At 37.9% G+C, this 25,356-nt stretch overlaps 2 protein-coding genes across 2 annotated transcripts in view; one reads left to right on the top strand and one right to left on the bottom strand.

The window, feature by feature from the left end:
* Positions 1-8,827, top strand: part of st7l (suppression of tumorigenicity 7 like) — a 19,343-nt gene extending 10,516 nt beyond the window's left edge. The window contains exons 12-15 of the mRNA XM_037679453.1: positions 3,419-3,569; positions 4,476-4,568; positions 4,667-4,806; positions 8,105-8,827. Coding sequence (XP_037535381.1) covers positions 3,419-3,569; positions 4,476-4,568; positions 4,667-4,806; positions 8,105-8,200 — 480 coding nt within the window. The 3' untranslated portion in view covers positions 8,201-8,827. The remainder of the gene's footprint in view (positions 1-3,418; positions 3,570-4,475; positions 4,569-4,666; positions 4,807-8,104) is intronic.
* Positions 8,828-14,915: 6,088 nt separating this feature from the next.
* LOC119412442 (protein Wnt-2b-like) lies at positions 14,916-24,099 on the bottom strand. The gene is made up of 5 exons (XM_037679452.1): positions 24,094-24,099; positions 23,085-23,305; positions 21,134-21,411; positions 18,376-18,640; positions 14,916-15,145 (listed from the first exon to the last, which is right to left on the bottom strand). The coding sequence occupies exons 2-5, from the start codon at positions 23,209-23,211 to the stop codon at positions 14,916-14,918; spliced, it is 900 nt and encodes a 299-aa protein (XP_037535380.1). The 5' UTR covers positions 23,212-23,305; positions 24,094-24,099.
* Between the last annotated feature and the right edge of the window lie 1,257 nt (positions 24,100-25,356).

The raw sequence follows: 25,356 nt of genomic DNA, 5'->3' as shown, positions 1-25,356 counted from the left end.
AGTAGTCCCTCGTTTTTCACAGTTTAGGGGACCACGCTCCCCGCGATAAGTGAAAAACCGCCAAGTAGGGGTAAAGTACTTCAAGTTCAAGTAAACTTTATTGTCATTATCATGTCATGTGGTACATGACATGATAATGACATTATGTATGCAAGTAGTAGTACTAATAGTACTAAGTAGTAGTTTATTTTAGTATTTCCTGTAGTAGTAGTACTTAATAGTTTATTCTAGTATTTATATATATATATTATGGCTTTGTAACCCTGCCCACACTCTTGCAATATTCTAAACAATGTTTCTAAACTCTAAATGCTATTTAAATTTAAATTGTAGAGAAGAGAAGCGCAGCTGGACAGCAAAGGGTTAACAGAAATATGTAGGTGGTAGAGAAAGCTTCTCCCTGCACCCGTGGGCTGCACACAGGTGCTAAATATTTTAAAATACTTTATTTTAAATAAACAATCCATGGCTCATCCATCACCATTGTGTGTCATGTCCAATCTTACTTTGAAAAACAGCAAAAGAGCGAGTCCGCAAAAGTCGAAGCACGAAGTAGCGAGGGAGTACTGTGTGTGTATGGTTTTTGTTTGTTTGTTGTTTGTTTGTTTTTTGCTGCCAAAAGAACACTATTAGTTCAAGCATTACGAGTGCATGAGGTCAGTGCATAATAAGCATGCCATGTAGATTACTGTATGTAGATTATTTTTTTCTAGGCCACATCACATGATTTCATTCATGCTGCTTAGACTACAAACTTTACACACACCAAATCCATCCACACACACTTTAGTCCAACAGCCATTTAGGAGCATGCTGTCCTCTTCTCACACAACTTTGTTCCCTTTCTCCTCACCCGGCGTTCATTTTGGTTCTGACTCTCCATAGCTAATTTATTTTTCCTTTCCTCCTCTTCTTGTCACATCCAGTTTATCTTCCACTTGATTCTACGTCTGTCTGTCCACTCCGTTTAGCAATTGTACCAACTAGAGTTTAAGAAGCTGACAGCTTCCCAAATGCTCGTGTAGCTGGTCGAGTATTCCTGCTACCTAAATCTGCTTTACATTTGCATTAAACCTTTTTGGGTAGTGCGTGTTCATTTTTCAGCTGTCAGGGTGACCCAATCCCCTTTATCTTGCTGGTTTACTTCAGTTTGGACAGCAGTTTTTAGATCTCACCTCATTCTGGTTGACATTGTCTCATTTAGATTGTCTGTCAGTACTCAGAAATGCAGGGTTTTTTTTTTGCATGGTCTACCTCTAAAACTGGCTATTTGCTTTGTAAATTGAGACAGAAAAGTAGTGTTAGGTTTGTTTGGAATGGAGATAGATGATGTTTGATTTACACAACAAAGAGTAGTTTCACGAATTGCCCTGTAATTTAGATTGTGCCCACTTTGGTGCAAATACTTAAGTTTTTTTTTCTTCTTCTAATTCTCCCCTCTTTTTTCCAGAAAGTCATATTTTCCTCTATTTTTCTAAATCCAGCAGCCATTTTTTCTGTCTTTTATTTCACTGTACATGTGTTTCTCTTTCACTCATACAGCGACTACAGGGTTCAAGTCATTGTTGCCCATGTCTCTAAAGCAAAGTGAATCAGAAGGAGGCTTATATGTTGTTTCTAGGCTTATAGCTGCCCGAGGATAAAAGGAGAACACATGAAACTCAATCCCTTCATCAAAGAGGCGACGGGGAGTAAAAAGCCAGACCTCAGAACGGGGTGGTGGTGGAGGAGGATATGTGACTGAGGTGTCACCAGGTCTAATGCCATGGCATGTGAGGAAGAACAGCTGAGCAGCCAGCCTCTCTAAATGGTTAATCTTAAAACACAGGAGGTTTACATGTGTCATTACAAGCCTCAGTTTAATTTAGGTAAAATAGAAACAAACTGCAAAATATTTTCGGTTATTGTTTTGTTGTGCTGGCGTTATCAAAAGTCGTGTACAGCATCGAACAATTATAGTACCTTCACAAAATTGTCATTTTGCTTTTCATATATGGAGTATACCATGGAGTTGCCAGCAGTTTTCCAGTGCCTCACAACAGACCAGTGATAGGTTTTCATGGTGCTGTTTCTTGTACTGTGAGAGAAGATTAAAGTATTCATCCACACAAATACACAATTGTAGGTCCTTGACAAAAGAAAAGCTCTTTTTAGGGTGAATGTATTCAGAAAATGTACAAAAGTCACATGGAGACAGCGAAGACAGTAGTAAAACAGTTTTCTTGACCACATGTCCTCGGATCTCTGTCAAGTGTCTGCTACATTAAGTCATCTAAGAAATTTGCAGTCAGTGCACTTTAATGAAACCACGTTGAGTGCTTTCAAACGTTAACTTAGCTGAAGGTACGTTTTTAAATGGCAGCAAAATACTTAATTGGATAATATGCTTTGAATTCAGAACACATTTAACAAAGCAAATCCATGTGGAGCAAGTTTAAGTTTTATTTTAAATTATCGTCTGGTCTAGGTGCAGGGACATACGAATCAGGCTTAATGTTTGGCAAGTAGAAAAAGAAAGAGAAGACAAGTTGGAGAAAGATGAGGACGAGCCAGGTCAGGCTGGGCGGGCTGTGATCCAGGGCCAAGGGGTGAAGCAGCATGGTCTGGCTGGCTGGCTGAGCCTGTGACCATGGAAGGGATTAGATGGGATTAACTGTGGGGTAACCTTCCCAAAGTGTCAGTCTGAGATCCTGAGCGCTGTATAGCTGGCCGCCTGGGAATCTAGCCCAGGGGGCCCCCAACCCTGCTCATGGGTTTTGTTTAACACAGTTCCCTGCTACACTTGGCACCAAAGAGAGAAATGGTAGCAGGATCATCAGAGTCAGTGTGTAACCATTAATGATTTTTTTTTTTTTGTCATAGACAAAGCTTTGCATCATTTAACAAACAATAAATCCAGAGTAACACCTATTAAAACACTTTTGATTGTCATTTTGATGGCGTGTTTATTATTTTAGACAGACTGTTCTATAAGTTGTGACTCTGAGATGTGTGCAGTGTTCAAACTAAATCACTGAACAAACTTACACAGTAGGCTAAGAGTGGAGGACTGAGTGGGGGATGAGAGACATTCATGAAATGAATGTACTGCACTGTAACAATAACACACGCACAAGCTCTGAAAAGCTCTCAGCAAATGCCTCACGAGATGAAAATACATTTTTAGTCTGCAGAGGGAGGTTGCACCATAAGACGGCATAAAAACTGAGAAACAAAGACATGTAAATAAAACCATTAAAACTTTAGAAGTATTTTCTGAGTTTAAGTTTGCGTATCTGATTCCATTGAGGCAGTGTAGTTTAGACTCACAGACCAGTGAAGCATGATTAATATTGGTGCAATATTGTTGCAAAGATGAGGTGCCACACAAGACAGACTCTGACCACAAGTATTCTTTTTCTAATTTTCCCATCTGTAGTACTTATTAGAGATGAAGAGCCTGATTCTGCCTCCAGAGCACATCTTGAAGAGGGGTGACAGCGAGGCAGTAGCGTACGCTTTCTTCCATCTGCAGCACTGGAAGAGAGCAGAAGGAGCCTTAAACCTGTTACACTGCACTTGGGAGGGCAGTATGTATCATATTTACTTGATTTATCATGTATGATCCATTTCTAAGATTATTATTAGGTCATCAACTGTTGCAAATAGAACATTGTTGCCATGTTTTCTCACAAGGTTTTACTCAGATTATTTACAAGGGAAAACAATTAAAACTGTATTTTTCACCCTATAAGTCGTGTTTTTTGTTTTGTTTTGTTTTTTTGTGCATAATTTGCATGCCCTGTGACTCATACACAGAAGTGACGTATTTATGTTTTTTCCCCATATTTATAAACCTGAGATATGACCGATTTCATTCATTCTGACCGAAAATATTGAACACTACCATTTTCAGCTGCTAGATGGCATTCGAGTAGTGTGGCATGCCGTTGGGACGTAGGTAACAGTGGCTATTAATTACACAATAGGCTTGCCATAGTCTGTTGCCTTCATCCAGCTCGCTTGAAGCAACCATCAAATCAGCTTTATTTTGCTGTGCTGCTCCGGCCAAATGTAGCTAATTTGACCATTAAAGTGCATTTATTAAGTAAAAGCTCAACTGAGACACACTTTTACTATAATGTCGAGCAAACAAATAATTGTTTTTAAGTGTTAATCTTGTTAAATTTTTGTTAAAGCCCTCTTATGCACGCTCCCGCGGCCACCATTTGGCAGCCAATTGATTTTTGGCACAACACCGGCCCACATTTCCGGGCTGTCAGCGGTGACGCGTAACAAACGCGACGCGTCAGCGGTGACACATAATAGATGCGTCATATACGGCGAAGCGACATATTCATGAATTTTTTTCCAGTTTATTAGACATATTTGGACTGATGCGATTTATAGGGCGGTGCGACGTGTACAGCGGAAAATACGGTACTTTGTCTACCACAGTCTTTTTAATTGTTTTTTTTTTTTTTTTGCTTTTGCAGCCTTCCGTATAATTCCATACCCCCTGGAAAAGGGTCACCTGTTTTACCCCTACCCAGGGTGCACAGAAACAGCAGATAGGGAACTTCTGCCTTGTACGTACAGCACCTTTAAACCACTGCAGTGTGTTTGTCTCTGCTCTGCTTGATGACATTTTGTTCTCGTGTTTATTCCACTTTTATCTTCTTTCCAGCTTTTCACGAGGTGTCTGTATACCCAAAGAAAGAGCTTCCGTTTTTCATACTCTTCACAGCAGGCCTTTGCTCTTTTACTGCCATGCTGGCCATGCTCACACATCAGTTTCCTGAGCTCATGGGTGTCTTTGCCAAAGCAGTAAGTATTATCTCAGCACAGCTTCCATCTCCAACCTTGTTGGTTTTGATTACAATGTTGAAGTTTGCCCTCTTTATCGTTACCGTATCATCACATTTATCCAGACTTGAATGTTAATGGATGGAATGGGGTCATATTTTGCTAGCTTGTATTTTTTACAAGTGCACATTGTTAGAAAAACAACTGCTTCTGGCTTCTGTCACCGTTAGTAAGAACAGGGACTCCTGGGAGTGAAAATGGCTTGTACGGCAACTTCAGCTCTCTGTGAAAATAACTTAAGAATACAATCCTGCAATAATGGCAAGCACATTTTGACAGAATGATAGAGCTATAAATAGATCTGTGTGTTATGTTTTTGTTCATTTACCACACAAACGTTTTTAAGTGTTTTGATTTAAAGCATCGTACTTTGGTTTATCCTTTGTGGCTTGCCAGGTTTTATGACTGTCTTTACGTAGACTTGTATCAAAAACAAGGCCACTGAGAACATGAAGTGCTTCTCTTTGTTATGTGAAAGCTTGTGCGCAGATCGGATTTTTACAGACCGCGCAGCGAGCCTGGTTTGTGTAAAGTTGAGATCGAGAGCGTGAAACTGCTGAGAGAGGAACACGAAGGTCCTCGCTGCCTTTTGAGGAAAAACAGATTTTTAATGAATCGGTTTCTCTTCGCTGCAAGGAAAAAAATCATTGTAGTATTTGTATGTTCGTGTTTCTTTAATTTATTGATATGTGACATCTGAATTATGCTGAACACGTGAAATCAGAGTGTGTTGTGTTCATTTGACTAGCTATGATCATCTGTCCCCTTCTGATTTTGTTAAAACATCAAGATCATAAAGTGAATTCATGTAGATTCAGCAAAATTTTAACTAAAATTCCTGATAATATTCTTACATTTTATACTTTGTGTTCTAGCACTTTAAGATAAATCTAAGTTTATATATACTTGGCTAGATAAACACACAAGTCTTTTTAATATTTGCATCAGACTACTGAATAATCATTTCATAAATTTAAATATTTACTTTCCCCTTTCTTTGTCAAAAAATGTGAACAGAAAACGTATAAATTGAATAAAGCTGTGTTATTATGTAAATCATAAAAGGCACAAATTGCAATATTCTTTGTATTTACCGGTACTTTAAAATATATATAAGTCTTGAATTTACTTTGCTTGATACTAGCTTGGAGAAAAGTTTTTGAAGTTACACACTGAAACTTGTTCTGGTTTTAAAATCAAAAATAAATAAAACTAGAGAAATTGCATTTCCTGTGAAAATGCAGTGTGAATGCTTATTGCAGAAGAACTTGCTGAAAAACAGCTGAAATTTGCTATAAAAAAAAAACATGCTGAAATGTAGATGAAATTAAGAACAAGTGAAAATTAATTAAAATAAATTAGCAGAAGAAAGCAGAAATAATATTTGCTGAATTAGGTTTAAATTATCATAAATTAGCAAAAAAAATATGAAATTAGATTACAACAAGTTAAAATTAACAATAAATAATTACAAATAGCTGAAAAGTAGTTGAAAAGGCAGAAAAAAGCTTAAACTACCAGAAGGAAGCAAAAAGAGCTGAAATGAGCTAAAAAAGGTGGAAGTAGTTGAAGTTAAAATTAGCATAAAAACAGCTAAATAGTAGCTGAAATAGCAGAAAAAGATTAAACTAGCAGAAAAAAACTGAAAAGAGCATAAGAAGCTAAAATTAGCATGAAGTTCATTAGCCTGAAATTAGCCGAAATTACCACAAAAAACTTTAATTTATCTGAAAACAGCTGAAATTAGCTAAAAAATGCTAAAGCCTAGCTGAAAAGGTAGAACAAGCTTAAATTAGTAAAGGAAAGCAGAAAGAACATGTTTGTTGCAGAAATTAGCACAAAAAAGTTGATTATGGTGACATTATTTACATGAACGCTCCTACAAGCACCCTGCAGATGTTGGATGCTGTCTATCATGGTGCACTAAGATTCATAACTGGCTGTGATTATCATACCCACCACTGCACCCAGTATTCATTGGTTAACTGGACATCATTAACTTCACGCAGACTCTCTCACTGGTACATTTTCATCTTTAAATCACTTCTTGGTCTGTTGCCTTCATACATCTCCTCCTACATGTCTCTGTGTGAGTGCAGCTACAGCGTGCGCTCTCAGGACATTATTACCTGCAGTGTTCCCTCAGTGAGGACTGAACTAGGCAAAAGGGCCTTCTCCTACTCCGCTCCTGTTTCCTGGAATATCTTACAAAAAGATTTGAAGCTCTCGACCTTGACCTCTCTAAGTGGCTTTAAGAATCTGTTGGACTCCTGGCAGGGACCAATGCTGACATGTTCCTGTTTTTAGTTTTCTACATTTGCCTTAGAATCTAGCTGTTTTTTTGTTACCTTTTCCTTTTAGCCATCCTATTTGTAAAAAAAAAAAAAAAACACTGCAGTATGACTTTTTATAATTGTTTATTGTTGTTGCTGTTGTCCATTGTTGTCTTCTTTCTTTGTTGAAATCAGGTCTCTCTTGTAAATGAGTTCTCATGGCTCAATGGGATTTACCTGTCTAAATAAAGGTTGATTGAAAAAGTGGAAATTATCTGAAAAAAGCTCAAATGAGGGAGAAAAAATAGCTGAAAAGTAGCTTAAAAAGCAGAAATAAGCTTACATTACCAAAATGAAGATGCGAGAGCACATTTTTTGCTGCACTAGGCTCAAAAAAGTTGAAATGAGTGAAAAAACGTGGAATTAGCTGAAAAGGTTACAATTAGCATAAACGGCTAAAAATTAACTAAAATAACTGAAACACACAAATAAGCTGAAATGAGCACAAAGAAGTTAGAAGAAGCACAAAAATGTTGTACTTAGCAGAAAGAATCTGAAAGGAACCTGAGTGCATGCATGCATGCATCAGGATGCTTCATAAACATTCACACTATTATCAAAACTAAAATTCCTCGCGCCTGAAATCAAATTCTGTCTGTTGTGTCTTGCCTTTAAAATGCTGAACACTTTTCTAATCTCACCGTTTTTTTTTTTTTACTGTTTTGACAAGTTGAGCATGTTCTGTACTCATAGTGTCACGCCTGGCCTTGTTTTCAGTAAGAAAAACAAGCTCGAGTCAAATTTCTAATAAAAACAGGTGAAAGTGATGAAGTGAACTTGAAGAGAAGTGAATGAATTGCATCTTGCTTTTTTTTCTTTTTCATTGCATTTTAACGGCTATTTCATTGATCATTTCATTTTATCTGAAGTAAAAGAAATGTTTCTAGTTTGCTGAAGCTTAAATATTCTGCTTTTTCTACTTTCAGTTCTTCAGCACACTCTTTGCACCACTGGGCTTCTTTGCAGACAAAATGGAAAGCTTCATGCCGTCCAGTTTTTGGCACCAGCTGACTCGGATCTGACCTCATCACTGCTCACACACGCACATCTACACACTCACACACCCAAACACATGTAAACACCAACGTCACTCTAAATTCTCAGACAAAAAGTGTTTGCTCTCCTGTCCTCAGCATCACTGTTCCCTTGCTGTATTGTTACTGATTATGTTGGCTGAGGTCGTATCAACACAGCAAAAGCACTCCTAAAAGGTTTTACAAGAACGCATAAGGTAAATACAAGTCACAGCAAATGCACTTGCTGTCCTGTTAGCTTGAGGAAATTCTTGCATTTTTTACATTCCAGGAACCTGCTTTTACGTAAGATTGGTAGTTCGGTCAATTCACAGTGAAAAAACAAAATAAAATAAAAAAGAAACGTGCATGATTTTCATAAATGTCTCAAAAGAGTTTGTCATCGAGTGAAAAATACAAAGTTTGTTGTACTGAAACGATACATTTGCTTTATTTATTTTTTTATTTTTTACAATAAACCTACCAGTATGTTTAAAATGCATAACCAGTGCTAGTGTTATGTCACTTAGTCATGAGAAGATCATTATCCAAAGGTTTTATCCCATTTACAGTAACCTGAAATGAAAATTGGGTAGACTTTGTCAGATCATTTTATAGTTATTGTCCCAATACACAATGGCCATATATATATATATATATATATATATATATATACTCTGTGCTGTCTCGGATAAGGAAAAAAGATCTACCTCTGTTCTTATACAGTTTAACCTCCTACCAATTTGAAAATCTTGTACCAGAAACATTGAGGTTCATGTGCATTCACTTTTTTAATTCCAGTCCAGAGAAGCACTCATCTCAAAAACGACAAACATTCACTATTCAAATCCGTCAGCGACGACCGATGTGCCGCTTGTTACATTATCAAAGTCCATAAGAACAGTTTTCATGTCTCTGTACATGTACAATATTGACAACTCTTCACTCTTTTTGCAGTTACCTACAAAAATATATAATAAAGTGCCTTTGTTTTAGTACATCATGCTACTAAACAACTGAAGGACTAGTATTAGCTCTTCATATTGGCATTCATTATAACGACAGTAACTACAGTGTTGATGTTTAACTTGCAGTGCTGCTCAGTTTGATTTAATATAAGCCGTCAAAAAGTTTATTAGACAATGAACTAAAGTTAGACTAGAAAACTGTTTTTGCAGTATCGTAAAACGTGTGTCATACTGTTTCATATTTGGATTATAATGTTGATCATTCAGATCGTTTTAAACTGATGACTATTTACAGTGTGCTGCTGAAATGAAAGTGCTGAGGACAGGAGGATGTACAAACAGCTGTAACTACCCTCGGTTGGGGTTGTTGGCAAAACATTACAATAAACTATTCTCTCAGTGTACTTTTTGTGTGATTTCATATTTTGGATGCAGAATGAGATTTAATATGCTCTGACAGAACAAAACAGCATTTAGCTGACCTTTTTTTATCGTAAAGTTAAAATTAATATTCTGTTCTTCTTTGATTAGTGTCATTTTGTTGTCGCCTTTAAAAACTCTGAAATGAAGAGTCTTCATTCAAGCTGTAGCCCCAGACTGTAGCACACTGTTATAATTATACTCTGGCACCTTCCATAGATGCTTTTCTGGCACGTTAACAATGACTTGCAGTGCTATCATCACACTATATGGATTTATTGCTAGATGATGACCGAATGTGATAAAAAAAAAAAAAACAGCTGTTAAAAGCTGATGATGGGACCTCAAGTGCAGTCAGTGTCAGATTGTCATTTCAGGTTGAAACTTTACTTGCCCACTAGCCTCTATGCTAGAGAAGGAGGCCATGAGAAGTTCTAGAAAAAAAACATTAAAGGGTAAACAATCCAACAATGGTCAGGTCATCTAGGTGGTTTCTTTTTTGGTGCTGAGTTTCGGCCTTCATCCAGAAGGCTTCATCAGTTTGAGGAAATGCCAAACAAAACTGATTTTCCCCCAACAGCTTACTCCAAAGTGGAAAAAACTGTTATGTTGGTGCTAAGATGGTCTCTGGAGCACGCCCCCTCCTTTGGTGCAGTGCTCGCCCTCTCCCTCATCGACAGTCATGTTAAGCTGGTTCAAAACACCGAAGTCCATGCTCAATAATTTAGTTATAAAATCCAACAATGTTCAGTCAGGTCATCTGGATGTTTTTTTTTTTTTTTTTTTGGTCAGAGGAAACGCCAAACAAAACTGATTCTCCCCCAACAGCCTACTCCAAAGTGAGTTAAAACGTTTGTTGGTGCTAAGATGGCCTCTGGGGCACACCCTCTCCTCTGGTGCTCCATCCTCAGACTGATGAAGCCTTCTGGATGGAGGGCGAAACGTCTCGGCACAAAAAAAAAAAGTCCAGCTGACCATGACCTGACTGAACATTGTTGGATTTTACACCTGGATTACTGAGCATGGACTAAGGTAAACAATTCAGTTTATTTGAGGAATATTTTCCTCTCCACTGTCGCCTTCGTGCTTGCTCAAGACGAGAGTCTGCGATGAAGTTAAACTCAAAGTGAGCAGTGCATTTTTATCAAACATTTACATCTAATTTTCTTGTCTGAAGCTAAAAACTAACTGAAGTTAGAGCAAAGCATTTGTCATTTAACTGGTTATAGTTGTGTGTTTGCTCAGCTGAGAAAGATCTACGCACTGTAACCTACCGGTAATATAATCCCAACCAACCATCAGAGCTCAGGGAGCCTTTTGGATACATGAAACAGGATTGTCATGTCCTGAATGACAATAACAACAATTTATTGTTGTTGGCCCATTCTAGTTAGCTAATATGGATTATAATATATCTAGTGGGATTCAAATTATGATGCATCCATATCCATCCTCTGGGACCGTTTTAGCTTTGAAATGTTAAATTAGGATGCCCTTTCATATGTATGGCAGTAGAGAATGCCTTTGATGCTGCTATTTTTCCAGACTTAAACTGGATCAAAGGTGGTGAAGGACAAAGTCCCACAAATACTTGTCTATACAAAATGTGAACATAAAAAGCATTAGTGCTGCGATATTTCTGCATATACAATTCGTTTCATTGCATTGACATTTTAATGAATCTTGTCATATTTCAATTACACAGACATTTTGGGATTAGTTTGATTTGTTAAGCCTGCTGTCCGCATGTCTTTTTTGTGGGTTTTTATTTCTGGAATTTTTTTTTGTTTGTTTGTTTTTGAGCTGACTGAAGTTTAAAACACAAACCTGGTTTGAGTTATATTTATAATTTCCATGAAACTATTATTGCACAACGAAAGTGTAGGATGGCATATACTGTAAGCTTGAAGAGAATGGAGAACCTCCAGTAGGAGTAACAGAGGGCGGATCAACAAGATTTAATATAGAGCCTGTAAGTTATTTACGAGCATGCATTCATAGGTGAAACTGCTCCTACAGACCTCCATGGACATTAAGATTCTGTTCCACCATCCTATCAATGTCTAAAGGTTTATTGTGTGAATGTTTATGAAGCATTCGCACTATTGTGATCCATTTTTCTTCCATATATTTATCGACTCGATTCTTGTCCCGCATTTTTCAAGCTATTTCAACAAATCGTAAATCAAAACGTCTAGCTCTTTCAGGACAATCCTGCTATGAATTTTGATTTTGGTGCAACTTTAACTTTTTGAAATATTTAGCCTTTTCTGACATTTTTTCCTCATAGAAAATGAATTGAGCTCATTTTACATCCTTCATATTTTTAGATCTGTTGACAACCTTTTACTGCTCCTTTCACATTTTGTTCTGGTTCAGCTTCTTTCAGCTTCCTTGTGCAAATTTAAACTTTTTTCAGCTATTTTCAGCTAATTTCAGCTGTTTTCATTCATTCAACCTTTGTTTAGACAGGTAAATCCCATTGAGCCTCGAGGACTCATTTACAAGAGAGACCTGATACCAGCTGTTGTGTGCTCCTTTCAGATTCTTTCTGCTAGTTTCAGCTTTTTGTTGCTATTTCAGCTAATATGTAGCTGTTTTTCTGCTCATTTTTAGCTTTTCAAGTAATTTCACATATTTTGCACTCAAACTTTTTTCCAAACTAATGAGGTAAAATGTGCTTTCTCCACTTTCTCCTGGTAATTTAAGCTTATTCTAACTTTTCAGCTACCCTTTAAGCATTTTGAGCTAATTTCAGCTGTTTTCTGTTAAATAAAGTTTTTCATGTTAATTTCTGCTACTTGCAGCCTAATTAACTTCTTTCTGCTAATTTCAGCTTGTTATGCTCCTTTCAGCTTTTTTTCTGCTAGTTTCAGCTTCTTCTTTTTTTTCTTTTTTTTTTTTTTTTTGCTATTTCAACTACTATTTGGCTGTTTTTCTGCTCGTTTTAGCTTTTTCAGGTAATTAATTCCACATATTTTGCACTCATCTAAACTTTTTTCAGACTAATTAAAGTAAAATGTGTTCTCACCTTCTTCTGGTAACTTGTTTATTCTAACTTTTCAGCTACGCTTTTAACATTTTTTAGCTAATTTCAGCTGTTTTCTGATAAAATATGTTTTTGTGGTAGCTTCTGCTACTTGCAGCCTAATAACTTCTTTCTGCTAATTTCAGCTTGTTATGCTTCTTTCAAATTATTTCTGCTAGTTTCGGTTATTTCAGCTACTATTTAGTTGTTTTATGCTATTTTTAACCTTTTCACCTAAAGTCACCGTTTTTTTAAACTCATTTCAGCTCTTTCAACTCCTTTCTGGTAGTTTAAGTTTCTTTTCGCTTTTTTTTTTTCTGCAATTTTTTGGCTAATTTCAGCTTTTTTAGATAATAATTGTTGTGCTAATTTCTGCTTATTTAAACCTAGTTCATCAATTATATGTTCTTTCTGCTTTTTTCTGCTAATTAGTCTTGTTCCTCCTTTTCAGCTAAATTTCAACATGTTTTTCAACTAATTCCAGCTGTTTTTCAGCAAGTTCTTCAAAATTCACACTGTATTTTTGCAGGAAATGCATTTTCTCTATTTGTAAAAGTCTTAATTAAACAAGATTGTTGTTGTCAAATGAAATATTTTTGTTTAAGATGACAAAAAACATGTTTGAAAAATATTATTTTATTATTAAACCAATAGTTAAATACTTATCTGAATTCAGTCTAACCACAGCCCCAATCTGTTGCACAGATCAGTACAAGTCCAAATGGTCTCCAATGTAATTTACAATATTTAGAACATTGTGGCATTTTCTATCAAACAGAACCCATCACCGTTTCCCCCGTCTTTAGGAAAACAAACCATCATCATACCCTTATTGAAACTCAAAACAGACGTTTTAGTTTGTAATTGACTTTTGACTTAGTGAGTCCATTTGTTGTGTTCAAAGCAGTTTTCTTTGGCTTTCTCCCTCGTTACGTGGACCAGAAACAATTTCTTGACCCCCTAACTGTTGTGCCTTGTTGTCATATTCATTTAAATCCACAGATCCTTTAGAGACTTATATCTTCAAAGACTTGACATGATTGCATTATTCACTGCCAGAGTCACATTCAAGATTTCCAACCACTTTGCTGTTCTTATTTTTGCAATGTCTTGGCTTTTCTTCAAATAATTTACTTTTCACGTTCAGAGACTTTAGATTTGTGTGTGAACAGGACTGAAAGCGCAGTTATATAAGATTGCATTATAAATGTGGTAGGTTGCACAGTGATGAGAGAATAAACATTCCATAAGGATTTTGTAATGATGAAAAAGCAACGAGAAAAGCAGCCGTTTCAATTGTAATATAAAGCACATTTACATAACAGAACCTCACTGGATTCAACCAAAAAATACAACAATTTCTCTGACAGGATACAGTTTTATGGATTTAGCTGATCTGTGATATGTCAGATATGATAGTGACTTCATTTGTGCCATAATAATACATTATTATTTTTAAACATAATTTTGCTTTAAAGGCTTTTGAAAACAGTCAACAGGGGAGGTATTTTTTTTTTTTTCTTGTACTTTTTGGTACTGGATTCAATCTGCATGATCCTCAAGAGGGGCTTAAGAGTCAATAAAAATGCAAGCAAGCAAAAAGAACCAGAGGTAAAAAAAATAAAAAATAAAAAAAGGAGAATGTTAACATGACGCAACACAATCTGAAAATATGCTGCACACAAAAGCATACAAAAATATTTAAAACAGCCCACAATTTACTTGAACCTTGCCTTTCTTAGTTGATTTTTTTTTTCTATCAGCATTCTACCTAATTTAACTTTGCAGCTATGACTGCTGCCATACGGCAAAAAAAAAGTTTGCTTTCTTTGCTGTTCTCCTTTCTTTTGGTTCACATTGCCATTATCTTATTTTTTTATAGTAGTATAATTAGCAGCAACCGTTACATTTTAAATGTCAAAATATACGTTCTCTTTTTCAGTGGTCATTTCTCTTATCTCATGAAAAGCAAGCAGTGTCAGAGGATTGGAAGCACCATGAGCATCTCAGTCAAGGATACATTTTTAACAGCAAATAAAATATTTAACTTTTGTTTTTTTAATTAAGTGTGATAAATAGGCTGATAGTCTGATTCTTAAATGCTTAACGCATCTCTCTTTAATAAACCATTCTGTTTTTAACCAGAACACAGTCTGTGACTGGGCTTCATTTCCAGTTTGCTGAAGTCTCTGCTTTGGGAAGAGTCAAAGCCTCGAACATCAGAGCTGTTAAAGTCATAAGATCCCAGCAAAAGGACATCTTTAAAAAAAAAAAAATCTTTTGAAGTCAGTTGGCTGGGCCTTGTTTGCTAAGTTATGTCCAGCCAATCAGGTCGTTTGTGATGCTTGCACGTGTGCACGTCCACCACTTCCTCACAGTCTTGGCACTCCACAGCGCAGCACCACTTGAACTTGCACTCACACTTGGTGACACGTTTGACGCGCATGGTGTCGTAGCCTCGTCCGCAGCACATGACCTCACAGCTGTCTGTGCCTCTGGAGGACTTATTGCACACTCTGCCAGCTGTGCCCAGGGATCCTATAAGGAGATGAGAAGAGTGGGGAAAAAAAAAACAATTTATTATGTCTTTCAATTTTATAATTGCTTTATGAGAGTTTTTCCAGCACTTCTTGCAGTGTCTGGTATTTGGTCATTCCGTGCTACTTCTTGCAATGAGAGTCGTGTTTGCAAGACGTGAACGGCAAAAGTCCAAAACGTGGCAGTTGTTAGTCAGGCAGGTTATTTTTAACCATTTACTTGTTGGAATCCTTAACTTTACACAATGTTTTTTAGAGTTGTCCATACAATGAAATGATTAAACCCATAGGGGCTCAACACACATTTACAGCGCTTCTGTAGTGACATTTTTGGAAAACTCCATAAATATCAAAGATGCCCAACAGCAGTGGAGTTGTCAGTAAACTAAACCAAAATCTCACTTTTCCCTCAGAAAGAACGTTCTCGGTCTTTAGATCCTAACACAATTGTGGCCCTGTACTCAGGTGTAAAGTCTGAGCCTCAGATACTAGGTCTAATACTAGTGTGACACTGAAGTAAGGAGAAAAAGACAGAAGGAGATATCCCCCTCAGGCACAGGGAATGAAGCTAGTAGAAAGAAGGCTTTGAAAATCAATCCTGCATGTCTCCTTAGGCTGTGCATTCTTACACAATGAAGAACATGGGGAAGGAGCATCATGGGCTGCTTTTAATATCACCTTTAGAGCCAGGGGTGTCTAAAGTGTGGCCTGAGGGCCATTTGCAACCCCATATAGTGATTCTGTGCAGTCCACAACTGCAATTTAAGAATGGTATAATTTTGGCCCACAGGCTCAGGAGGTTAGTGCAAATGTAGACAAACAATTTTAATGGTGATAATTTTATAAGCAAAACAGGTGACAAAAAAATCTTCTTAAAATGAGTAATATTACAATACAAACTTTTGGCTCTAATCAATCGCATTGTTTGTTTTTCCATTTCACTGTACAAAGCACATGCCTCTGCTGACTTCTTCCAAAAAGAAGACTTTTAGATAACCATTCATAAAACTTGATTAAATACAGCAAGTGTTTTTCTTTTAAAACAAATTGTGTTTGATTTAATAAGTAAAGTAAGTAAGTAAACTTTATTTATATAGCACCTTTTACAGGTCAGAAACCACAAAGTGCTTTACAGAATAAAAGACATAAAAACACAAGATAAAAGATAAAAACAACATGCGTATGACATAAGACAATATAAAACTAATTAAAAGCCAGTCTAAACAAATGTGTCTTCAGCTGCTTTTTAAAAGTATTAAGAGAATCAAGGCAGCGCAAAGTGAAAGGCAATGCATTCCACAGTGTGGGGGCCACAGCCCTGATGATGATCGATGGTTATTGGACATTGTAATGGAATTTATACATAAAGTGGTATAATCTACATACAAGTTGCTCAGCTTCATTTCCAACCTTTTATGAATCCGTTTTAGTGACTTCAGTTCTACGATTTCTCAGTACTTTACATTGGCATCACAAACATTTTTTTGTTTGTGTGTGTGTGTGTGGGTGGGGGGGGGGGGAGTTCTCGCCCAGAAAATTTAGCAAAAAGTAGATACCATTTCCTGCATTCTGGTGTACAGTATCTTAACAGGTTGTTAAATGGGAGCCGGGATGAGGTAGAGGCAGGGCAGCCAACTGGGGACCAGAAAGTCGCTGTTCGACTCCCAGCCATTCCCCCATGATGTGGTGTCTCTGAACAAGACACCCAATCCCCAGTTGCTCCCTGGGCACTTACATAGCTGCCCACTGCTCCACCTGGATGTATCTCAGGTGTGATGGGTTAAATGCAGAGAAATAATTTGGCCATTGTATGGAAACATACAATGATGACAATCTCAATCTCCCTTCCCTGTGTTTACCTACATAAGTAAACACTTCTCAAGCATCCTAGCCTTGCCCCGCCCACTCACATCAAAAACTGCCAGAACTAACATAGCACTAAGCTAGCAGCTCAAAATACAGACGCATTAGCTAAGATGCTACAGATGTAGCGCTCTGCTTCTCTCACACATCCTAACATCCCACCTCCCTCAACAACTGTCAGCACTAACATGACACTAAGCTAGCACGCAACTCTCCCCATCGTGAGCGTCCTGTCAAGGCGGACGAGAGGAGAAACACAACATGTGGTGTGGAGTTGTAGGTAACCAGGAAAACCTGGAGTGGACTTTTAGTAGTATGAGTATGCTCCTATTAATCAAGTGGAATGGATTTGCTCATGAAGAAATAGAAAGCACTGGATGAACTAATAGCTCATGGCAAATGTTTTGGGGGATGGGGGTCCAAATGAATATTCTTTAAATGTGGGGGGACACAAATATGTACGCTTTTTTTATTATCCTATGTTCAATTTTGTGAGCCCATACTTTCATCTTGACAGTTTTGGCCCTTGTGAGAAAGTTTGGATACCCCTGTTTTAAGCAGTCCTTTGTGTGAACGCACCTTTATTACCCATCGGCTGTCCAAGTGCAACTAAGCTAACTGCGGGGAGGAGCAAAATGAAATGTTAGCTAGAGCCATCATGTTCCCTGAACATGCTATTTTGCCCAACCTATGAAAAGTGAGCTCCTTCATGGTCTGCTGAAGGACCCGGTTTGGAGGACGAGCAAAGAAAACATTTGGAATTAAAGGAGATTTTAAAGGTCAAATTAGTGAACTTTAAGCTGTGAAGGAATGCAAGACTTCAGTGGGCAGATTGCCACAGATGCTCCACCATCTGTTTTTCATTTTTAACAAAATTATTTTCTTTTAGAATATCTAAAATAATTTTAACAGTTTCTGAAGAGTTTTATTTTTACAAATTAGAAAGTGTTCATGTACATGTTGGCTTGTAAACACAACAACACCTGAACAAAAACATGATAATGCAACTTTTTTTTTTTATTTGTCAAAACTGAGCTTCAAAAATAATTATCACAAATATATCCAGTAATTAGCCGTAACATTATGACCAGGTAATGTAACTAGTGACTTTTAGGAAAAACTGTTTCCTGATATTTATCTAATTGTTACTAGAACACTTGCTTCAGATTAAATATTTTTCCAGACAAATTACACTTTCAACATAGCAACATCATCAAAAGCAAAAAGTCTGATCACCATTCTACTTAAATGCCAATCTGATGGCATGCTTTAAAACAAACAACAACAAAAAAAAAGCACTGAGATGCCATTGAAGGGTTTTCTGAATCCTTCTTAATTCTGCTGTAAAAAGGTAAATATCGTACTCACCTGCTGTTCGGTCCAGGACACAATAATCTGGGGAGTTCTCCACGTACACTAATTCATTTTTTGTGGTTCCCTTAAAATCCATGTCAGCCACTGTAAATCCGGTCCCGTCCTGGTTCATAGTCACTTCGACGGCTGTGTTGTACTTCTTGCAAAGATAGTCCCCAGTTCTCCTGAAGTCAGACATAGCCAGCCAACAGGTTCTCAGAGAGCAGGAACCACTGACCCCGTGACACTTGCACTCCAGCTTCATAAAGCGCTTCACTGCCTAGAGCAGAGGTCAGAGGTGACAGGGTGTTAAACCTAAGGTGTTGCCTATAGCGTGATGTAGGTGCAAATCAGGCTTGCTATACAGAGTTGCTGTGCAAATATTCTTCACTTTGATAAGACATCAGGTTAAATCTGAGACTAGTTAAGACAGCCCAGGAGCTAAACGAAAACAAGCAACACATATTGTGTTCTACTGTCTGCTAGTTTTGTTGTTGTCTTTAGTAAGATCTGGTTTGGACTTGATTCACTACAAGAAAGTCAGACACTTCTCATCATTGGCAGCACAATTAAAATTCTTCTATTGTGGTTTTTGTATCAATCTGTATTAAAAACTGTGAGTTTTTACAAAAGGACAGTCAGAGTCACCATAATTATTTGAAAATTTAAAAAAATGAGCTCCTAAATGTAAAGATATGCTAATTAGTTCATGTATCCTGATTCATGCTCAATAACCATCCATCCATCCATTATCTTTACCCGCTTATTCCATTTTGGGTCACGGGGGTCGTTGGTGCCCATGTCCAGCAATCACTGTGCGAGGGGCGGGGTACACCCTGGACAGGTTGCAAGTCCATAACAAGGACACATAAGAGACAAACGAGACAAACAACCATCCACTCTCTCGCTCACACCTAGGGACAATTTAGAGTTACCAATCAGCCTAACATGCATGTTTTTGGTCTGTGGGAGGAAACCGGAGTACTGACTTAACCTTGTTAGATAATTTAATGATTTTTATACCTCTGTTTTTTTTATTTATTTCAACTGTTGCACAGTTTATTTAAAAAATATGTGGATGTGATTGCTTGTTTATCCCTTGATTAGTTTGATTATATGAGTCACTTAAAAAGCAACGAACAGTTAATTCAAAAGCTGAAACCTTAGAACAGGTTTGCTGTATGCCATGTTGTGCCACCAGGTGGATGTTTTACTGTCATTTACCTTCCTTGTCTAAATAAGAAACAGAGGTGGAAAGAGTACTGAAAATTTGTACTCAAGTACAAGTACTGTTACATTGCTTAAATTGTACTCAGTCACAAGTAAAAGTACTGGTCTTATAAAAATGCTTAAGTAAAAGTACAAAGTACTCTTCTCAAAAACTACTCAGAATATTAATTACTTTTTAACCAGTTGATGTTTTATTGTGTTGTCATTAGAAGGCATTAAGTTTGATTTATTGTCTATAACAGCTACATTCAAAGTACATTTCTCAGACGCTCATAGCTCCGCCCTATTTTAGTATACTGATGGCAGTGACAATATCTAAGACCTTTGATACTTAGCCAAACTAATAATCCACATACAAACAATAAAATAAGCAAATCATACAGGTAGCTGTAAACCTCGTATACTGCAATATGTTTTCTGAGATTAGATGCTGAAGTCTTGTAAGCTGCTATCACTGTAGAGATTAAATAAAGTTTGCATCTGGATGTTGTCTCCTTTTCACCCTCTGTACATGAAAATTTCCTTCAGGTACGGCCACGTGCACTCGTCCTCAGCCTTTACCTCATCATTTTCTCTGACAGTGTTGTCTTCTGTCTCCACTTTGGCTTTTTCTCCTAATCTTCGGTCCATAAATGACTCTCTACTCTACAGAGTTCTCCTTTGCTTACGTCATAGGTAATTGGTGCATTTGCGATCTGAGAGCCTTATTGGCTACAAAGATGCAGTTAGAATATCAATTCAACTTGCGGCCGTACTCAGTAGCGACTTCTGATTTGAAAAGTAGTGATGTAGAGTACATGGTCTAAATTGTACTTAAGTATGAGTAAAATTACACAATTGAAAGAAATACCTATAAAAATACAAGTACCAAAAAAATCTACTTAATTATAGTAACGTAAGTATTTGCAATTCGTGTGTTTTAGATCTTAAATTGTCATTGTTTGAAATTATTATTTATTACAATTATTGCCATTTACTGTCATACTGTATGTTTTATATATTTTTAATATATTTCTGAAGTCTTATTCTAATCTTGTTACTTGTTTTGTTTTTTTTATGACGTGTGCTAGTGCCTGTTCTTGGCGAGGTCACCCTTGTGAAAGAGGTCTTGATCTCAATGGGGTTTTATCTGGTTAAATAAAGGTTTAATAGCTTCCAGCCCTGGTAAGAACTGGCACGCCTGCTTGATTCTGCAAACTGTTTCAGAAATATTAACGAGGCCTGCTGAAGCTTGTAAAAACCCTGCTGTAGTTGAGCTGCAGCTAGTAACCTGAAGCATATGATAATGCTAAGCTTTAGGTTTCAAATGTTAACAGATGGAAAACTTTATGTCGAATTTTAGAGCCGAGTCGCAGCCGCGAAAGACTTTTTATTTTGCGAGGCTACATTTAACTATTTTAAGCTCTGAAACATCCATTTTCCCACAAGAAACACTACCTTCTTCTTGCAGTAGAGTATACTGTACATGATAACAACTTGAGTTTGATCCACATATTTTTAAAAAAAACATAAAAGTACTGATAGAAAATGTTCTGCTGCTCACCATTCGACCACATCGGTTGTTGTGCAGGTTCATCAGTGCTCGAGCGTCTTTCACCATCCTCTCTCGAGCGTCGACAAAGGCCTTGGCAAACTTGATGCCATAGTTAACGTTGTCACTGCAGCCACCCCAGTCAAAGACGCCCTTGTCATCACTTGCTTGCCCACGTTTGTGGCTGTCGCAGTTGCAGATCTTCAGGTCCCCCTGACTACAGGCTCTGGTGATGGCGTAGACTACTCCAGCTGAGGAGATGGCGTAGACAAATGCTGCTTCTCTGCTGCCTGTGAGGACAAGTATGTTACCATTAAAGCAGACACTACTGCTTTTAAATGATAGGCTTGTAATGTTTTTAGTACTCAACTTAATAGGGCTTTAACAGCCTACTTGAGTAATCTACACATCGATTCCTAGGACATATATCGAGTTTTTTAATTTCACGTCGAGTATTCGTGGTGATGTCATTACGGCGCCATTCCGTCATTGCGTCACGTGTCACATGATCTGCACCGGGCGCAGGTTACAAAATAGATTCCTCCAAGCAGACAGATGGAGCGGAGTAGGCCCAGTCTTGGCAAACATGTAGAAATACATCAATAGTATGAAAATATTTCACTAAAGATGAATCTTACGGTTCAACTACCGTAACGAAACAGAAAATTAATCAACTTCCTGACTGTTTGGAGCTTGTTGTGAACCGGTGTTACACCATATTCTGTGACCACCGTATATTGTGACCGTAGGGGGCGGTGTTGCATGCACTATTGCAGGTCACAGAATATGATGTGACACCGGGTCCAATGACCGAACCAGAACCAGCTTCCTCTGACCTTGTTTCACAAACAAAAAGCAAAAAATATTAATCTCTAATCCTATAAAAAACATATAAACATATTAATCTCTAAAACTAAACATAATGCGCACCACAGCTGGCGGTGGTGCGGGGTGGTCGTCCGCCCCACTGTTTTTTGTTTCGTTTATGACGTGCCGCACGTTTCTTTCACTTTTGAAGCTTAACAATAATAACTAATAGTTTAGTTTTTCCTGTGACTTATTTGCAGTATGATAAATGGTAGGAGCATAATATACTCTCCCAATGTTTTGTTGGTCATTTTTGTAAATAATAACCTTTTTTGCGGTTTTATTTATTTATTTATTTTTGTATCTTTAGATCCTATGATGTCATCAAGTACTCGAGTTGTACTCGAGTTTTATTATGTTAATGTCGAGTTTAAAAATCATGTCGTCGTTCAACCCCTACTCAACTACAAAGTACAATGCTTCTGTTCTTCTTTTGTTACCGTTCAAACTGGATTATTTAGTACCCCAGTACACTGTGCTGAATAAAATGTCCTTACCTCAGTTCATTCTAGGCTAAAGGATGCTATTATCAATCCATTTATGGTAGACTGAGGTGGAGATAGCAGCATGTCAGCTATAACATCACAGACCAAACAAATCTCCTTTCACCTTTTTTTTTAATTTGCACAGATGGCAGCGCTCTAAGTGTTTTCATTTCAGACAAGAAGTTTTCTGAGGTTATTTGGTCTGGCTTCTCCACCTTCCTCCTGTTCTCATTCCTGCTCACGCAATGAGGCAGAGCGAAGACAATATGTCAGGGAGTGAAGCTTTGTCTGGCTGCCAGAAACATCTACCCAAATATTTACATCTCCTTTTGCTGTTTATACACCACCAGTGTGGATCCCTCAATCTGCTACTTGTTTTCAGAGAACTGCCACTTTCCCAATCGTCCTTCGTTCCAGAGAAGCTAAAATAATCCACATCACTTTCTCTATCTGTTTGCATTCTGCAGTAAAGTTGATTTAATACAACACCTATTTATCCTGAGCTTATCTGGTAACAGGGGAGACATTTACGAGGATGATTAACTCAAGTGTCACAGGCATAAACAACTGCCGCACAGATAGAAGTCCCAGCCGTGCATACGCAGACTCACTTCGCAGCATCACCCTGCCAAACACAGTGTGGTCTCGGTCCAGCGTGCTGCAGTTCCAGCGATGGTGTCTGAACTGGTGCTGGCACTCCTTGATCCACTCTTCGGCTCCCTCGCTGATGGACTGCATCAGGTCCGGGTGTCGCTGGCAGAGCTGCCGCTGCTTATTCACCAAACCGGGAATGTTGTCACAAATCACCCGAGCACCCAGGGCTCCAATATACCTGCAGACACACAGCCAGAAAAGTCTGTTTGAATTTTATTTTTGTTGTTTTTTTTATATTGTTTCACATTGTCTTAATGCACTGTACATCCTGTAAATAACAGTTGTGTCTTAATAATTATACCAGCTCACTGCGTAAAACACAAACGCGTGACCTCAAATAACCTCTGGCCTGCTGTTCAAGTGTCTGTAATTATGTTAGATGTCATGAATAGTCTTATGCCACACAACACCACAACAAACAGTTGTCATTATATTTATAAGAAATGTTGCTTGTAATATCTGTGACCAAAGAACAAGCAAACAAATATATGTATATGTAAACATGTAAACACATATGTAAACATCTGTGTTTGCTGCATGGGTTTCTCTTTAGATACATCTGGGTGTGCTGTTTCAGGGACATGTTGGCTCAGACTTTTATTGTGCTTCATCTTGTGACTCTCAGCATCTTCTATTGAGTGGAAATTCTTCCGATGGTGGAACAGGTTCAATGTGTTCCCACCGCTAGTTGGATTGACTCTCCGTCACATTTTGCAGCTCACTGAAACCTGCAGTTTATCCGATCTTAGATAGCCGAACCACTTCCACACGGCTGATCTAGTCTTTCCTCTTGTCAATGATGTCATCTGCTTTCTCTTCGCTTGCGAAAGCTTGTTCAGTCACATTCTGACGGTCATGGGCACTCACTTTGAAGCGAAAACTTGCCGTGAGTGGGGATTAGCCTAGCCTGCTACCGCTAACGCCGCCTGGACTCGAACTCTCGGTAACTTCTACGTCACTACTCACTTACGTAGTTGTGTCGCGGCTTTTTATGCTCTGGTTGAAACTGAAGCGTCCGCTTCAATCTGAACAGATAAAGAAATGCATCAGTGAAACGCTGTAATCATATCGAAATATCAAAAATGTGCTTTAAACTCATATTACCATTATTGAATAAAAGTATATTGTGATATATATCAATATCGAATTATTGTCCAGTCCTAGTGCTATATAAGTACAGTCCATATACCGTTTATCTCAACATCATCAAGGACTGCTTACCATTCATTCAGATTATATTTGGATAATCATACTGACCCATTTTACACCAGGCGCTCAAATTGTCCCCATCTATTAACTTGCATTTGGATTGAACCAAATACAGTTGGTACGACCTCAATAATGTGCATTGAAAACATTTTTCCTTAAAATACCTTTGGGAGGGTTGGGGTGGGGTGTGTGTGGTCTGGTCTGGACCTGTTTTGTCCACACACAGAATGGTGAATTGACATCCGATCACAAAGACGTCTTAGATTAGCATTTACCTGACAGGCGTGAATGCTCTGTCAGAGCTGATCACTTGCAACTGAATTATCCAATACTGATATATAATGCCAGATATGACCAGGGCCATAGATCCTCACTGTTCTTGATGATTATTTAGATGATTTGTGGTTGATTGTCGTGATGGCAAAACAAAAGAGCAGAAGTGGAGAAAATGTGGATTTATTGCAACCAATACTGTTAGCACAATATCACATTTCAACAAGATCACAATTGCATGTTTTTCTGGTATTATGCAGCCCAGCTAGTGAATTAAGTTCAATTTAATTTTCTTACTAACGCTGGTCCACAAACCTTTTAATACGTCAAATTCTACACCAAAGGAAATGGTTACCTTGACCAAAAATACTTTACATCTTCGATAAACATTTGTCCAAAGCCAACATTACTAACTCCTGTCTTGTAGGTGTTTACAGTGTCACATGTTATAGGTCTCCTGAGGAAAGACACCCAAGGACACTGCAGTCCAGTGTTTATCGTTTGTCCTTCCTTTCGTACAAGTCATCTGGCCCTCCGCTTTCCCCACAACGCTGACATTTCCTGGCCTCTAAAACACGTTAACCTCACGCGCTCCTCCCCGCCACCATAACCTTTTCAGAGCGCCGTCATTAATATTTGAAGTTGGGTCCCCTTTCTTCTGCAAAGATATTGTGTCTCAGAAGGAATAGGAGCCTCTTCACAATTGACGAGAGCGTGAGGCGCCTTTAGGTGGGAGGAGGCGGGAGG

This window comes from Nematolebias whitei, chromosome 7 (genome assembly GCF_014905685.2).
Source record: "Nematolebias whitei isolate Nwh7 chromosome 7, NemWhi1, whole genome shotgun sequence".
Lineage (NCBI taxonomy): Eukaryota > Metazoa > Chordata > Actinopteri > Cyprinodontiformes > Rivulidae > Nematolebias > Nematolebias whitei.
This window is presented reverse-complemented; position numbering and strand designations above follow the sequence as displayed.